Genomic DNA, 16,957 nt, shown 5'->3' on the forward strand with positions numbered 1-16,957 from the left:
TCACCGTCATCACTCACCATCGCCTCCCTCGACCGTGCTCACAGCACAGAGACCTTGCCCGCAGCCATATCAACCCATCCGTCACCCAGTACTTGCAAAGCAGGACTTGATCCGCACTCACACACACTCACAAACACTCACATATACCCATACATACTCTCACAATGCGTCCCTCAACCTACCTCGTCGCAGCCCTCTGCGCAACAGCAAACGCCCTGCAAGCCATAGACGTACCAAACCGCGCCGGCGAAGCCATAGCAGCCGCCAACGCAGCCATCAAGGAACGCCGCGACCTCAACGCCTGCACATCCGTCGCAACCTCCCTACTACCCAAAATCACCGACAACGTGCCCACCCCGCCCGCCGATGTGGCCGCCTACCTTGCGCTCTCAGTGACCATCACGGACGCCTGCTCCGACCCGACCATTACCGGTTCAATCGGCTCCGCGTACTCGACCTATGCGTCGTCATACACGTCGTGGAGAGACAAGCACATCACCGACTTCCGCGCGCTGTGGCAGGCTTGCAGCGACGTTCCTGGCATCGTGGACGTTTTGCCTACGGGCACGAATCAGTGTAGCTCCGTCGTGGCGCAGATTACCAGTGCGGGGCCGGTCAACGGCGGCGGGTCCGGGGGCATCGGGGGATCGCACAACGCTGCTGCTAAGCCTAGAGAGACTGGGGCTGTTGTTGCGGCGGCGGCTATGGCTGGGTTCGTCGTTGCTGCTATTCAGTGAGAGTTGGTTCGATGCGTCTTGCCTTTACCTGACTTAGAGAACTGGGAACGGCAACTTTCATTGGCACAAGTTGCTACCTTGATTGAGGGGGAAGTAAGGAGAATTATGATTTTGCTGGAAATTTCACGGCCTTTTCAATAGCATCAGACGTGGAGGAGAAACATACTTGATACTTTCATTCCCCTCGTTGAAGCTGTCCATAATGACTCCGTATACGCCCGCTTCCACCTGGTATCTTGATGTTTCCTCCCACATGTCTTTTCGCATACTTGACATTATCATTAGTTTTGTTTCCAAAATATCTACAAGAATCCTCCTTCATCATAACAAGACGGCAAAGTTCCAATTCTCTACCGCCGCATGCGACTTTTTCAAGTCCCGCTTCAGCCAGCACCGCAGCTCCGCGGCGCCATTGATCATAACGTTGCCCCACGATACGCCGGTGCACTGGGCTGACTTTGCGCAAATCTCCATGCAGTCGCCCATGGTGCTCGCCTGCGTGTTGGACATGTCGATGGCGCCGTCGTCGCCGCTGTAGTCGACCCCGCAGACCCGGAGGAAGCGCTTGTCGGAGCCGATGACGTTGTAGACGGTGTTGTCTGCGTCTGGGCAGATTGCGTTGCCGCTCGAGGTTGCTGTCGGCGACGGGGCAGACGTGGAGGTGCTTGTCACCGAGGTCGGTATCGTTGTTGATGATGTCTCGGTTGCGGTTGCGTCGCTGCTGCTCCGTGGCATAGCAGAAGAGCTGGACATTGTGGGCACGATCATTGTTGTTGATGCCGAGCTTGCGCCGGTAGTTGGCGTGGGCATTGAAGTTGAGCTACTGAGGAGAGCTTTGTTAATCGACAGATCCACGCGCATATCAAAGTTCAAGAGAGGAAGAAGCACATACCTCGTCGTCGCGGCGCTCTGGTCCGACTTCTGATTCGCGCCAATGCCGACACCAACACCAATACCAACTCCGAGAACAACCGCAATAATCAGGGCAACGAGCAACCAAAACACCCACATCGTCATACCGCAGCACTTGCGCTTCCTCTTGCGGTCACTATCCTCCTCGTCGTGATCGAACACGCTCTGCCGATACCCCCGCGATCGAGCAGCCTTGTCGCCCCCGGCACCCTCCGGCAGCGGCGGCGTGTCTTCGCGGTAGAACGTGAACTCTTCATTGTTCATGGGCGTCGGGTCGTCGCCCGCCCAGTAGACACTGGGTATGGATGCTTTGCCAAAGATGGATCCCTTTGCGCTCCGGATGGTGGCCGCTTTACGGGGTGACGGCACGGTACGTTTTGCTTTCAAGTCGCGGGGGACGATCGGGTCCGGTTCGTCCGGCGGAGGAGGGCGGTCGTTCATCATCTTGTTACCGATGATTCCTATCCTCTTGCCACCTTACTTTGATCTGGTCGTATCCGATTCCTCTAGTTGGATTCCGCCTGTTGAATACCCCTCCAGTGTTGCCCAATTCCTATTCGATCCCGAAGCAAAAAGCTGGCAAATGCAATTGCCGATGCCAGGCCTTGCAGATAATAATTGCCAGAGTTGCTTTCTTTCGGCGGCAAGGCTATTGGCGTTGCGTGTAGGTTGGGTTATACGGCGAGATCCCGCACCATTATCTCGGCCTTCCCGGGACGTGGACAGAGTTTCGCAGCCTTGCTGTGGCTGAACCCTTGATATAAAAGAAACGAATGTATCTCGAACAAATGCGACCTTGTTTCAAACGAGCGAAAGTGGGCGCGCCCTGGGAAGCGCAATGCGCCGCGCTGCTGTGAATTGAATTTGGGGGTCCGGTGTTCTCTCTCTGCCCGTATTTCTAAACCCCAGCCCCGGTACACGTCAAGCGGGAAAAGAGTGAACCGCTTTGTGGGATTGTTTCGCCTTCAATTGAATGAATGAAATTGAAGCGAAACGTAATGAATGAGAGTGAGTGAAGGAAGGGGGAACAGGAAGAATGGAAGGCGAGAGAGAAACGAAAAGTGGGCAAGCAGAGTCAACTGTTACCTGCGAATCCATGATCCGTTCAGGAAACTCTCCTCCTGGCCCCCTGTTGCTGGGCTTTCTCCATCAATAAGAGAACCTATATAACAGAGTCCGGAAGTGGTGCTGCCCCTGTTGTGATAATTTCCCGTGCCTGGGGGATGATGTGACGGACTAGGCCGCTTTGGCACGTCCAAGCAATCTACACCATGGAACCGTGGTTTTAGGGGCAAGGATCATGACGGTGTTGGCTCGTGGCTCCACGAGATGAGAACCAACACAGAGAATCACTTGAGTTGGAACGGGTCGAAACGTCTAACGTAAAAGAAAGAAATGATCAAGTGAGAGAAGATATCCAGAGATTGACATGCCCAACTGGAATGCGAGCAAACGGCGTGGTGCCCATACTTTCGGGATATTCGCCTGCCTCACCCGAGGAATGCAATGCGACTGTGACGGTCGACCCGACTCACCATTCCCAAAACCGCCGATGAAGACAACGCTCGGCGGGCTGTTTTCCTCGACAAGTTAGCTCCCCCAAGCAGTTGGCTTACCCCCTACCCTCATCGAAAAGAAACGGTCCTAGCGCATCCAGACCAGACAAGCACACAGATAACAAGACGAAAGCATGTGCGAACTGCAAAGTGCGAGCCAGCCGTGCCAGCCACCGGGTGCTAAAGAAAGCACATTGTGGTGGACGCGAAGGAAGTGTGGGAGTCTGACTTTGTCGCGCTGGCGCCGCGAGTTTTGTACTTTGCGTCTGAGTCGACCCCTCATCCCTCCCATAGTGATTTAAAATGATCCTTTGGCCCCCTCCACTCTTCTAACAGACGGTACGGATTCATGTGAGTTCTAGCCTTGCTTCCCAAGATGACGGTCCGCCGTGCATGAGCCCGCGCCGGACATCTGTTCGCTTTGGCGCGCTTTCTTTGCGCTTTGCCTCGCCTCGATCGCTTCCGCTTTCCCGCGACGGCAACGGACTGTGCTACAGATGAAGTGTTGAGTGGCGCAAACTCTCAAACCCCTCATCTTGTAAAGAGCAAAGAGCCTCAGTGCTTCACTCATATTCGTTGCCGTGGTCACTTGATCCAAGCTGCGGCAGGGTAAGGTGAGCCAGGAGCAGAGGTAAAGGGCAGAGAGGAAAGGGAACCGTTGGAAGTTTTTGGGAAGAAGGGAAACTGAACAGAGTCATGGTATTGGTATGTGCGGAGCAGAGAACTGGTCAAACTAGCAGAGTTTGCGATTCATGAAGGGACCGTTCATCTCAACTTTTTCATCCCAACGGTGTCCCTGCGAGGAGCCCAACCTCGAAAATATTCGATGGGAATACGGAAACGGCAAGGGAAACGAACGGCCTGGGGGAAACGAGTGACAAAAGCCTGCTTTCCAGCCTTGCTAGCTTCGAGAATAACAACAACACTCAACTCTTGACGCCCGATAATCAAACTCCCACGGCCCAAAGCAACCTGCTTTCACAGCATTCCATGGCCCAAGCCCCTGTCCAAGCCCTTGTCGTCTTTTTCTTGCGAAAGAAGGCCCATTGCCAGAAGAAAAATTCTCCGAGCTCTGGAAGCCCTGGAATGCAGCCTAGAATTCTTCTTCCTCTAATTATGGCTGAAGCACTCTGCCACTGACGCCTGAAAGCTGAAAGCCTTGTGTTCGTCCTCGGCTGTTCGAGTCTCCGTCACACTAACAGTAAACAGGTTCCCGTTGCCATTGAGAAATGAAGACGAGGTCGGTACGGGTCTACTAGTGATCAAGTCGAGAAACTGTCAAGGAAGCCCTTTGCTCTCTTGGTCTCCTCTCCGAGTTCTCCAGCCCCCAGTCCCAGGGCGATCGCTGCAAGTCGGGCATGAGGTGGTGTGGATCATCTCCACGAACATCCCGGCATTCCGTCCATCGGGCACCAACTCGACGCCGCTCTCTTGAGATGAAGTGTTGATGCCAATCAACTCTTTCTCCCTTTGGAAGCTTCCTTTAAACATGCACGTCGTCCCGGAGCGGGTGGCCAATGTTGCATGACTCCCGCAAGACCTTTCCTTGTCTGCTTTTATACTCGCTGCGTTTCTTGCTGTTTTCGTTGGGAAAATTTTCCAAGCGGCCTGTCCTTACCGTCCCATCCCGCTGTCGAACCAGACCAAAAAGAGCGTGAAGCCATCGTCAATTTTTTTCAGCTGCAGTGGAGATTTCATTTTGATAGTCATTTCGGCCCGTGGACTGCAGCATGACCCATCGACAGGCCCCGCCGCAGCCGGCCCGGAGCTCGCGGCCCCAGACCGAGAAGGTGTCCAGCTCGGCCTCCAAGAGCAAGGGAACTAAGACACCGACACCGGCTCCGGCACCAGCCCCGGCTTCCAAGTCCGCGAGGCAGACAACTCCCATCGCTGCACCGAAGCCCGTTCGCCCCGTCTCTTCTCACAAACTTCAGCCTCCTGTGCAGCAGTGGACGGGGAACCCGAGCCCTCCCTCTTACACCAGCTTCAATGTCCCGCCACCCGCCAGTCCGGTACCGAAAGCCGGCGCCGGCGGCCCTTCAGCACCCCCGAAAGCTCCCTTATCCGGCCTCGGCCGTGTTGCTGACCTCCGCAGCCCGGGACCCGGCGCCCTCACCAGCTTTCCTCCGCCTCCGCCGACACCGCCGCAGAGAGAGCCCACCGGTTACTTCCCCGCGGGCGCAGGACAGCAACAACAACAACTATCATCAGCCCAAACCAAGGCGGCCGCAGCTCGTATCCCGGCTAGTGCGGCCAATGGCGTCCTGACACCACCCGAAAAGGCAAGAAGGATTGGGGGACCTGAGCCGCGGCCTGGCGTGATCGATTTTGACAACCTCGAAGAGACGCTCCAGAACCTGCGCTTCGCGCCCTCGCCGATGCTGTCTACTATCTACTCCGCCCCGTCAACCCCTCGCGACGAGCTCGCCACGCCAGACTTCACTGCCAGCACCACCACATCGTGTTTCACGCCTCCCTCTACGAACCCGACGCCTGAACCCGTGACGCCGTTGGATCTCACCCCTCGAGGACCGCCTCCAGCGCAAAAGCAGCAGCAGCAGCAGCAGCCAAAGAAGGAACTCACAATGTCGCCCGCGAGACCGCGCGCCAACTCTCGAAGGGCTAGCCCGCCCAGCAGAAAGCGAGGACGCGGCGTCGTCGCCTGCATCGACAGCCCGGTCACCTTTTGCACGACGTGGTACACGCACCCTACTGCCCCCGACTTCTCCATCTGCTCAAAGTGCTACGAGGACCATCTCGTCGGCACCCGCTTCGAGCATGACTTCAGAGGCAAGATCTGCGACGATAACAAGCCGCGGGTCTGCCGGTTCAGCAAGCCCCGCGTCAAGGACCATCTTCTCCGCAATACCCTCGCCACGGGACGCATTGAGGACCTCGTCAGCTTCCTCCTCCATAGGAGCGCTGTTCCGGACTGCAGGGGCGCCGATGGAGCCAAGGGAAGCGAAGGCGCTAAGTGGTATCGTCCAAAGAACAATGCTGTGCCAAACATGGTTGTCTGCCATGCCTGCTTCGAGGACCATATCCAGCCGTACCGCTTCGCGGCCAACTTTGAGCAGGCCACGGGACAAGCCACCAACGATATCTGGTCCTGCGACCTCTCCACCCGCTATATCCAAAACATTTACAAAGAGGCGGCCGTCAAGGACGACTGGCCCGGCTTCACCAAGGAAGCCCTCGCCAGGATGAACCTTCCCCCTTGCGCCAAGCGCCAAAAGGTCACCGTCACCTCCCGCAAGTGGTTCACGCCCACGGCCGCGGGCCACGACGGCGTCCTTGTCTGCGCCGCGTGCTACTGCGACTTCGTCGCCGGCACCGGCGAGGAAGGAAAGTGGTGCGACGCCGGCACGAACCTCGCCTCGCGGTACGGCAGCCTCGTCTACTGCGCGCTGGGACACTTCAACATTGGCATCGCAATGTCCTGCGCTACTGAGGCCAAGCAGTACTCCATCTTCTGGAAGGCTCTCGACGCCGCCTGCAACGAGGAGTTTTGCAGCCCGCAGGGCATCACGGATGGGACATGGTACACGTTCCCCTCCCACCCGGCCGAGTTCGGCATCTGCGCCGCCTGCGTGGCCAACGTCGCCGAACCCCTCGGCCTGAGCTCCTCTCTCGTGCCAAAGTGTGGCGTATCTTCCGGCACGACGCTTCTGTGCTGCTTTAACCCCGCGAACCCGCGCTTCGCACCTTACATGACGAAGCTTCTAGAGTGCCACTTCACGGCCGACACCCAGCCGCTGGAGTCCTACGCCCTCGAGTTCGCCAGCCTGCCCCTCTGCCCGCGCGACGAGGACTTCCGCGACAGGCGATGGTATGGATGGCAGGACTGCACTATTTGCCCGTCGTGCTACCATGAGTCCATCCGCGGCACCACACTGGCGGCCGCCATGCCGCTCAAGGGCGTCACCGTGGCTGCGAGCCTCATGTGCGAGATGTACAGCCCGCGCATGCGCAACCTCTACGCCCAGGCTTGTGCCCGTAACGACCCGTCCGAGCTGCTCCGGGTCTCCAAGGCCCGTCGGGCCGTCTATGTCGAGACGGTGCCTACGATCCGGCAGATGATTATGGAGGCGCAGATGGCGCTGGGGCAGCAACGCGTATTGAATGTTGCGAGCTCGACGAGTCGGGCTATGGGGCAGGCTAAGGAGGTTGTTATGCCAAGCCAAGGTGTATACAGTATGCCTGGCGTTGGGTTCGGTTTCTCGAACCACTTTGAGGCTCAGGGGGCCTCGTATAGCAAGCAGGCAAACTCGATCATGGCAGAGTATGGGTCGGGATCGCGGACGCATGTTATCGGGACGTTGGAGAAGAGATGGAGGGAGGTTGAATGAGTTGGATGCCTTGAATGAGCGAGGACGTATATGCATGTTTTTCCCTTTGTCTAAAGATACCACTTAGAATATTGAAAACTCTTTCCAAATATCCATCATCTCTAGCCTCACTCTTACACCGATGTTTTAACCGCAGTTCCAGAGCACGGAACATTACTGCGTGAGTTTCGGGTACGCACTCAGAGCTGCCTGACCACCAGTATGCAAGAACAGGGTGGCTTTCCCACCAAACCCACCAGCCTTGGCGGTATGCAGCAGCCCAGTAAACGCCTTGCCAGTATAAACTGGATCAGTGAGGATCCCCTCCGTCCGAGCCAACGTCTTGATGCCCTCCGTCGTCCGCTCATCAAGGTGGCCATATGAGCCCCCAAGGTAATCATAATCAATCTCAAAGTCTTCCCTTGTGATCGACTTGGGATCCAGCCCAATCTTCTCCGCCGTGGTCTTCGCAATTCCCAGCACCAGCTCCGCCACGTCGTCCTCGGGCTTCCTCAAAATCGAGTACCCGACCAGTCGCTTCCGCGCACCATCCCGGCCAAGCTGCTGCGCAAGTTTGAAGCCGGTGACAAGGCCGCCCAGGGTCGAGCCGGAGCCGACTGCGACTACAATGTTGCCGATGTTTGTGCTGTGTTTGTCTTCCCACTCGAGGAGCTCAAAGGCCCATCTTGCGTAGCCTAGGCCGCCGAGGGGGTGTGTGCTCGCGCCAGCGGGGATCACGTAGGGCTTCTGCCCGCGACTCTCGAGGGCAGCGACGACGTCTTCTTTGCTCGTATTTGGTGGGAAGGTCTCGGCGCCGAGAATGGAGTTGAGCTGGATGTTACCAGCGTACTTGTATTCTAGGTCTTCTGATGAAACCGCAGTGACGGGGAAGAGAGCAACCTGTTCATCTGTCAGAGAGAACTTGCGCCATTCGAAACGGGATAAATAAGCCCTCCATGTGAGAGTCGTAAGCTCACTTTCAAACCTAGTTTCGCCGCAGCCGCAGCAGTCTGGCGCATGTGGTTCGACTGGGTCCCGCCGGTCGTGACTATTGTATCCGCACCTTGATCGATGGCGTCCGCCAAGACGTATTCTAACTTCCGCACCTTGTTGCCCCCAAACGCTAGGCCAGAGTTGCAGTCATCGCGGGCGATATAGATGCCCCCCTCCTTGGTCCCCTCCTGTTCAGGGAGTCGGTGCAGCTGCTCAATATCTACCGGTCGATCATAGGTCAACAGGAGACGAGGGATCTTGCTGAATGGATGTGGAAGATTGACCATGTTCACTTGATCTCTGGTTTCATACAAAGGATATCATTCGGGATTTGTCTTGATAGATCTTGGTGTTTATGTTTGAGGTGCGAGAGTTGTGGCCTCAACTTGGGACTTTGGAAGGGGGGCCATCTAAGGTGAGATGAGTGACCCCGCTCCAGCTAATTCCATGTAAGCCTATGACGTGCGATTTGGGAACAACGTAGTGTGGTTTGTAAGCGCTGGTGGCTCTGAACTTGGCTCATCACGATCAGATAATCTGGTACGTCGATATATCTCATGTTCATATGATGTCAAGGAGATATCGGCACACCTGACCAAGGAACGCCAAAAACGTCAAATATCAACTAGATAGCTTTGAATAGTGTCTTGTGAAACCACGCTCTTGTTTTCTAGACAGAAGGATAAGAAGTCTACAGTCTGTCACTCTTGTTGGAAGTCACGACACCATCGTCTTCCCTGAAGACTCGGGGTTTAGACAAAGTGCAGGTTATTCGGCGACTCCTCTTAGTTGGGCGCGCTCAAGACTGATTAAACTGTTCATCACCGCAACCTCGAACAGTCTTAGGGACCACAGGCCGTCCACGTCAAACTTTCTTTCGGCCATCGAGGTATCGAACAGATAAGTTGAGAAGCACCCTCTAGCTCGATTCACTCCACTGCTTGATGCCAAGTCCCCCTTCTCATCTTCTTTTCGACACCTTCGTTCCACTACACGCGTGTGATAACTCCTCCGCAAAAACACAACCTCAACAAAGAGCCCAGGTACAGATTACCAAAGACACAATAGCAACAATGCAGTGGACAATTATCTACTGGCTCCTGCCTCTCGTCTGCGTGGCCCAAATCCCTGTTAACCCGCTCCCCTACACACCCCTCGGGCCCAACCCCACCCAGAAGGTATTACCCAGCACGACCTGGTGCGCAACAGTAACGCCCACCGAGATCCCTGGTGTAAAGCCCAACGCAACCCTCTCGTGTACAACATACGCCCCGGAACCGACAGCGTTTGCTCGATTCAGCCGCATCCCGAGGGCCCGAGGCCAGGCGCGATGCTGGTACGACAGCTACGTCGACAGGATCGAGATCGAAAAGCGCTTGCCAAACACTCAGGCAGAAGTTCTCAAAGGTGTCTACGAGTGCCAGGATAGGTGCCAGCAGCCGCTCTCGAACGGCAAAGAGTGCAAGTATGCCGTCTACATCAAGGCAGGGCCTAGGTCTAAGGACCTTTGCTTGTTGGACAATCTGGTTTACGACCCATATGCTGTTAATTACCGTGGCCCATTTGATTCTTGGCTGTGCATTGGCAGTGAGAAGATGCTGCCTGAGATTGAAGATGCTCCGGATGTAAGTTCAGATATCTGTCAATAGACGGTTAACATTATTCCGTAACTCACAATTTCAGACGAACGAAGGGGAGATATAAGCTCTTTGGGCGTGGAAGTATCGATCAGTTCTGCAATAAAATTCGAAGCCTGGCAACATCAGCACCATCAAGACGAGATTCCTGGTACCATCTTCGACTGGTAAACATACAACAAGAATAAATGCAGATGGACCTTACTGATATCAAATCTTTCCAACATGGCAGCTCAATTCAACCGGTAGTCTATTCGACATGCACCGTGTTATGCTATGGGGATTGCAAGTAATAGCTAATGAGAATATCAGTACACCAGGAATATCCCAATCTATGCGAGGTACCTTAATCTGAGATGTAAACATGAGGGAATCAAGAATGATTAATGCGTCCACTTCCTCCACATTCAGCCCTTTCGTGAATCGATCCTTACACCATGCCAAACCAAAGTGGATCACAAGTCGAGCAAAAACGGACGAACATCAAGACGGCGGATCTGCGAGCCTTCACATATGCGATCCCAAATAAAGTTCCTAATGCAGCTGGCGGGCTCAAAAGATTGCAGGGATCGATAATGCTATCCGATCAGCCTTCGAGATTATGTCCCATAAGAGGAACCAGACTCCTCGAAAGAACTAAATAATTGAAGCGACAGTAAATGCTAAGGTATATGTGCCATAGCGCCTAAAATATGCAATCCAAATCCATAAACACAGATTCCATTCCCTGTTGATGTTCGTAAAAAGCCAAATTATTCATCAAGAAACCCCTCATCCCCACAATTACAAGAAGAGAGCGCCAATGGCAGCGGCACCAATCAGGCCGAGACCTTGAGGCGACACAATACCCGCAGCGTTGGGGTCTGGGTAGTCTGACCGCCCGCCGTGGTCGGGGTGGTGCTGCTGCCGCCGCTGTTGCTGCCGGATCCGGATGCGGAGGTCTGAGTCGGGGGAAGAGGATCCGCCGCCGACGGCGCCGGGGGTGATGGTAGTGGTGAGTTGGGCCGAGGCAGTGGGGCGGGCCGCTGAGACGGACGGGGTTGTAGACGCGTAGGATGCGGTGGAGGCGTAGGAGGTGCTGGCAAATCCGCAGGTTCTCAGGATGTCGTTGATGTCTAGGTTAATATAGGTTAGTACAGGGAAAGATCGGGTGATGATATGTTGTGGTTTATGTGTTTACCATCCAGGTCATCTCGGTCACGGACATTCTGGTCCATGCAGCTTGCGCAGAGTGCGGCATACTGGGAGACGTTGATGCTGTTGTTCGTGCAGACGCACTGGGCCTCAAGACGGTCCTCGGTCAGGTCATCATTGACGAGGTCGTCGTTAACCTCGCAAGCTTGGCCGAGGTCGTAGATGGGACGGCAGACGGCCTGGCACTGGGTGGGAATGTCATCGTTGTCGAGCTGGAGGTCGGCCTTAACGAAGGCGACGGCGGCAAGGGACAAGGCAACGCGGTTGAAATGCATTTTGGCTGTTGAAATTGTTCTTGGTGTCTAAAGTCGGTTGAAGGCTGAGTTTGGCTGTGAAAGTGTACTCAATAAGATGATGTTGTGATTGTTGATGGTATCGGAATGATGATGGGAATCCAGGATGTAGGGCGGGATGATGCCGGATATATACTCATGTTTCAAACGACTCTCCTCCTAGGTGAGAGGATCCATTGATCAACAACACAAAGTCGATCAACGGCAGAAAAGACAAACCACGTACGAAGAGCACTTGACCGTGTCTCGGGCAGCGACCGCGCATCGTCACTCGGAGGCTTGGGTCTTGGTTGGTCCCTTGGCGCTGGCAGTTCTCCATCTCCGCGACTTCCACTCAGATTGCAGCTATTCGAAAGTGGATTTCGATGAGGGAAGCCAAGAAGCCCCCTAGCTGCCCCAGCCTCAATTGGCGACTCAACATCCCGGGCATTATTCGACGGTAGTTTTTCGTTTGTGTGACCGGCCTGCTAAAGCCCACTGAACAAGTCTAAATTGAACACGCGCTAATTACCTAAAGTTGAGCTCTCGGCAAGTGTTGCTTGGGGGCCTTTCGGTTCCTGTTGTCCATCATGTTGCTCCGTAAGAGCCCTACATCATGTTAATTTCACCTCCGCTGTCCCCGAATCCCCAGGAAAGCTTAATGTGATACGACTAGGGCCCCTTGTGAGTCGATGGACAGTCACAGTTTGCCAGACTCCAAGACGAATCAGTGTCGCGTGCTACAATTGACAGCATAAAAGTTACGGACATGACCGCTGAGGCAAGGTCAATGCCGGCCGACAGCCGGGTGAGTGGCCAAGCACCCCCAAACAACTGAAGTGGCGCTATAATAACCAACCGACAAAACGACAGAGGTAAATCCGTATTATGGGTGCAAGACAGTTGCTTTACTTCCGTGCTTCTCAAGAACGTATGTAGTACAGTTTGCCAGGGTGAGGAACATAGCTGTCTACGCGAATGCCTCGCCTTCTCAACATGCATGCGAGGCAAGATCCGTTACTAAACTTGGACATCTCGTCTCTTCCACAAACTCACAGCTGTGAATATTGCCAAGGCCAAATGCCCCGTCGATTAAACCTTTATCATTATGATTATCTGCTAACCCAATGTACTTCACTTATTCACAGAGGTAAGGTAATTTCTACAGGTAACTCTGTACGTAAAAGCTTAGGATGAAAAATTCGCCGCCGGCACATCCCCGCCAAGCAGAGCAGAGCCACGGCGACACGCACCGGCTCGCCTCTCAGGCTCGCACAACCATAGAGAACACGCATTCCGACAGGCGTTCCGTAAGGGTTTCTTTCCGACAGGATCACCGACCTAACGCTATCCAAGGATCCCAAGGAAAAGATCCGAAGATGAGCTGTCGTGTTTCACATCTCTACTTGGCGCATAGTGTCGGAGAGGGAGAGCCTTGTACATAGTCAGTCCATTATTTGGTTGTTTACGGTTCGTCCAGTCATATTTTTAAAGGTCGAAGGGGGTGTTCCCTGCCAGCCATACCAACTTACCATTCAGTGCCCCCCAAATGACGCTGGGCTGCGGATGATCGACATCAGGTCCTGCCACTGGGATCAGCATCGGCGCAGGAATCCGACCACTGAGGCTGGTTTTCCTAACGTTATTCAGAAAATTCACTTGTCGCAAGTCTCCGCTAGCCTTCGTCAACTCCACGCAACACTCGACGCTATCCCCAGCTTTTCTTGCAGCTTCATAGATAATTTTGTTCGTAGGCAGACACGCGATGCAGTATCGAAGCGGGGTGGCTCTGCTTTTGCCCAAAAAGGTTCCAAAGCTTCGCGTGTCTCCATGTCCAAGCCAGCTGAGGGGAGGTGCGGGTACTGTGATGCTAATTTTAGGGCCTCACGATGCGCTTATATCTTGGCACTCTGTCGAGAGAGATTTCACCCAACCGACAAAAGTCAACACAAGGCCCACTCGAAATTTGACATCGAATAAGCTTCAAACTCTGGTTATGATCGCACGAACTTTTGGGCTTCTAGAATTTTAATCCTAGCGAGAGAAACTACCGTGAGCTATTCCGAACAATTGTCGTCTGTTTGCCGATCTCTCCACGGGGTCCACGCAATATGCCAAGACATCACTGAAGCTTCGCCTCGCTGAAAAAGGCTGGCAAAAGAGGAGAAAGTAAACCAGGCTGGATACAAATAGAAGAAATTGCGTAAAGACGTCAATCTGGTAGGACAGAAATAGAGTCGACGTGGGGACATCCGGCTTGTACCTATCTAGAAGCCAGACCGCAATTTCACGATCCATATTCGTACTGTTGGGCTGGTCATGAAATTGTTCTGGTAACCGTTTGGGCGGATCGACTGAGCCTGATTGCTTGAAAGCTCTGCGTCCAGCTCGACCCGTCTTCCAACAATCCAGGGAAGTTCCAGCTCATCAGGGTTGAGAAGATCGGTCGTCATCTTGTGGTCATTGTACACGTACGAGGTCGGGGCTCAATACAGTTTGCAAGACGTAAGTTCAAGTGAGGAGAGAATTGCGAGTTACCTCTAACGTTGTCTGGTTCCCCATGATCTCCCACAGACTGTGTCCATCGGATCCATCGAGTAACCTGAGATAACAGATGAAACAGAAATAGCAACATCGCCTGACTCAATGCGAGCCGGATAAGATAGGTTAGAGTTGCCTGTTGTCTCTCCGGTCAAGCATGTTATCACAAAAGTCGAAGTAGCATGCCATAACTTTGGAATGAGAGAAGAGTAGGTTTGATCACCGTTGAATAGATGGGGGTTTCACTTCAAGTATCAAATTTGACTAGTAGATAGAAGCGAGCTGCTCTTTGATAGGCTGGAAGTTGCAGAATTGTTCTTGCGAGACCTTTCATGGACTCTAATACACGATTCGACCTTTTGCAGACGATGCTGTCATTGTCGAATTACCCACCAAAATTCTGTCAGCAGGACATTGTCTAGATTATTCTCGGTGTCTCTAGGCCTCACCGAGTAAATGACTATGAGGATTCTTGACACCCACGCTTCTTGATGGCGATTCTTCGAGACATGGCGCATCCGTCATTGTGAACAGTAGGAGCTTTTACTACCTTCGCCAGCCGCAAGTAGTAATTTGAATTTTGCCCTAGTAGGTCTTTTGGTGAGAAGGGAGTCTATTCAGACATGAGTCACGCCCATATTTTTACTTCCATAGCTAATAGCACCACTTAGTCAACAACGTTGAGACAGATTAATGATTTTCTAATAGTTGAGGTATGAATCTTGCCGTTTCTTACGAGCCACAACCATCGCAAAAAGATAAGTTGGCAATGTGGTAGTCAGTAGGCGAGTTCACGTCAGTAGACAATAGTACTAACTCCTGCTATGATTACCTTACTAGAAACCGGTAGTTGAGCCAAAGACCAAACCTGATAAATCATAAGGCACCAAGGCTTCAGGTAGGGATTGTAAACGCACGAATCTCGAAACCCCCAGCCTATCTCATTCACGCTTAACTTATTTAAGGTGCCTCTTACTATCATGGATGCTTGTGACTTTGAGTTGTCCAGCTCAACAAGTTTTGTCTCTTCTAAGATCGGTGACAGACCATGTTATAGGATTACCAAGTTGTCTATTTAGTGACGTTCGTCAAGAACTACTCATTGAAATTGACTGAATTAGCTTTTGTGTAATCTGTACCGTGATTGGGAGTTATAAAATCATGTTATTAGAGATAGGTTGATGTTTATATGCCATTCGACGTAACGCTAACAATAAAATCGTAACTATGAACATATATACGGCTCCTCGTTAGTAGGAAATTGGACTGATAATAGGGACTTTGCAGTACTTGAGAGATCCCACTTCTCACAACTGTTTGGCCTGGATTTTCAACCCGACCGGGAAGCTTTTGAGCTGCGTGACTGCCTGGAGATGGTGGATACTGGCGACTCTTCAGGTTTCCATACTGTAGACAAGCCACCAGAGAGTCGAATCAACCACCTGTGTTGACTGTTCGAATTTGACAACTGCATTATTCGTTTTTCTCATGAATCCCTCTCTGGGATCAGTCGAAAACCACGATAACCTTGTTCGCCTTGCCTGACTTGGCCAACTCTAGCGCCTCCAATGCCTGGTCGAACGGGATCTGATCACTGACGATCTCCGCATACTTGTCCCAGTTATCGACGATATCATCAGTGACCTCGAAAATCTCTGTCGGATATCCCACGCTGAAAACAATGGTCAGTTCCGTCGAAATCAACTGTGCAAAGTTTAATTCCGTTGGCTTTCTGTGGACTCCGACCACACCAAACGTGGCACCTCGCTTCGCCATCTTGCACACCTGCGCAGGGACCGGCGGCGCGCCCGCCGCGTCCAAAAAGATATCGGTACCAGGACGAGTGCCTCGGTTCTGTGCCGTCGCTCCGTCTCCTTGCAACTCGACCAACTTTGCTGCCAGATCTTCGGCTTCCGCTGAGTTGACGACAGCATCGGCGCCGACTTTGAGAGCTTTTTCGAGTCTCGTGTTGACCACGTCCACAACAACAATGTGGCTCGCCCCCTTTCTTCGATACCCCAAGACCGCGCCCAGACCGATGGGGCCCGCGCCAAAAACGACAACCTTGCAGCCCGGTTTCGGGCTCGTCCTGTTTACCGCGTGCAGGGCGACCGCCATGGGCTCGTTTAGTGCCGCAATGTGCCAGGGTATGCTCTTCGGAATCTTCTTCAGGTGCTTTCGTGGCTTGTAGTTGTATATGACGACGTATTCGCACAGCGCACCCTGCGCACCGCCCGAGCCCAGCAGGCCATCCTGAAAAACCATTGTGTCTACCACGACATGGTCGCCGACTTCGACGTCTGGTGACTCAATGTCCGTTCCGATTTCTGCAACTTCTCCTGCTGGCTCGTGGCCGAGGGGCGTACAGCCCTGATAGGGCGGGATGCCGCCGTGATCGGTGTATAGGCTGTCGGAGCCGCAGATACCGCAGGCCTTGATTTTGAGGAGAACGTCTTTAGGGCCAGCTTCGGGTTTCGGGTGGTCGACCCACGACACAACACCGGGCGCCGTGATTTCAACACGCTTCATGACGGGCTCAGGCTGGGACTGAACAAAGAGAATGTCAAAGGATGGTCGCTGGAAAACAAAATCACGTTTAAAGGAGAGTTGTAGCGGAAGCCCATCCTCCTGAGCGGAATATGAGTCCCGCTCATGGTCTCTTATATTCTATTTCCTCTTCGGTTTCAATTGACTTCATCGTTTGGAAAGCGAGACCGATACCGAGACATCGTGAAGACACAAATGAGAGGCAGCTGAGTGCGAAAGGGGGGGTGTTGCGACGAAGGT

General features: G+C 53.5%; 7 protein-coding genes across 7 annotated transcripts; 3 read left to right on the plus strand and 4 right to left on the minus strand.

The window, feature by feature from the left end:
- Positions 1–164: 164 nt before the first annotated feature.
- On the plus strand, positions 165–737 carry N0V96_004377 (uncharacterized protein; the record flags this gene model as incomplete). Its single annotated transcript, XM_053188444.1, has 1 exon — positions 165–737. One exon carries the CDS (start codon positions 165–167, stop codon positions 735–737), a length of 573 nt encoding a protein of 190 aa, XP_053054406.1.
- A 321-nt stretch (positions 738–1,058) lies between these two features.
- N0V96_004378 (uncharacterized protein) lies at positions 1,059–2,093 on the minus strand (the record flags this gene model as incomplete). The annotated part of the gene is made up of 1 exon (XM_053188445.1): positions 1,059–2,093. One exon carries the CDS (start codon positions 2,091–2,093, stop codon positions 1,059–1,061), a length of 1,035 nt encoding a protein of 344 aa, XP_053054407.1.
- A 2,842-nt stretch (positions 2,094–4,935) lies between these two features.
- N0V96_004379 (uncharacterized protein) lies at positions 4,936–7,554 on the plus strand (the record flags this gene model as incomplete). Its single annotated transcript, XM_053188446.2, has 1 exon — positions 4,936–7,554. One exon carries the CDS (start codon positions 4,936–4,938, stop codon positions 7,552–7,554), a length of 2,619 nt encoding a protein of 872 aa, XP_053054408.1.
- Positions 7,555–7,707: 153 nt separating this feature from the next.
- On the minus strand, positions 7,708–8,813 carry N0V96_004380 (uncharacterized protein; the record flags this gene model as incomplete). Its single annotated transcript, XM_053188447.1, has 2 exons — positions 7,708–8,433; positions 8,511–8,813. 2 exons carry the CDS (start codon positions 8,811–8,813, stop codon positions 7,708–7,710), a joined length of 1,029 nt encoding a protein of 342 aa, XP_053054409.1.
- A 786-nt stretch (positions 8,814–9,599) lies between these two features.
- On the plus strand, positions 9,600–10,230 carry N0V96_004381 (uncharacterized protein; the record flags this gene model as incomplete). Its single annotated transcript, XM_053188448.1, has 2 exons — positions 9,600–10,151; positions 10,210–10,230. 2 exons carry the CDS (start codon positions 9,600–9,602, stop codon positions 10,228–10,230), a joined length of 573 nt encoding a protein of 190 aa, XP_053054410.1.
- Positions 10,231–10,946: 716 nt separating this feature from the next.
- N0V96_004382 (uncharacterized protein) lies at positions 10,947–11,632 on the minus strand (the record flags this gene model as incomplete). The annotated part of the gene is made up of 2 exons (XM_053188449.2): positions 10,947–11,278; positions 11,344–11,632. 2 exons carry the CDS (start codon positions 11,630–11,632, stop codon positions 10,947–10,949), a joined length of 621 nt encoding a protein of 206 aa, XP_053054411.2.
- A 4,044-nt stretch (positions 11,633–15,676) lies between these two features.
- Positions 15,677–16,699, minus strand: N0V96_004383 (uncharacterized protein; the record flags this gene model as incomplete). The annotated part of the gene is made up of 1 exon (XM_053188450.1): positions 15,677–16,699. One exon carries the CDS (start codon positions 16,697–16,699, stop codon positions 15,677–15,679), a length of 1,023 nt encoding a protein of 340 aa, XP_053054412.1.
- Positions 16,700–16,957: the final 258 nt, after the last annotated feature.

This window comes from Colletotrichum fioriniae, assembly GCF_027942845.1.
Source record: "Colletotrichum fioriniae strain IMI 355084 chromosome Unknown scaffold_4, whole genome shotgun sequence".
Classification (NCBI taxonomy): Eukaryota; Fungi; Ascomycota; class Sordariomycetes; order Glomerellales; family Glomerellaceae; genus Colletotrichum; species Colletotrichum fioriniae.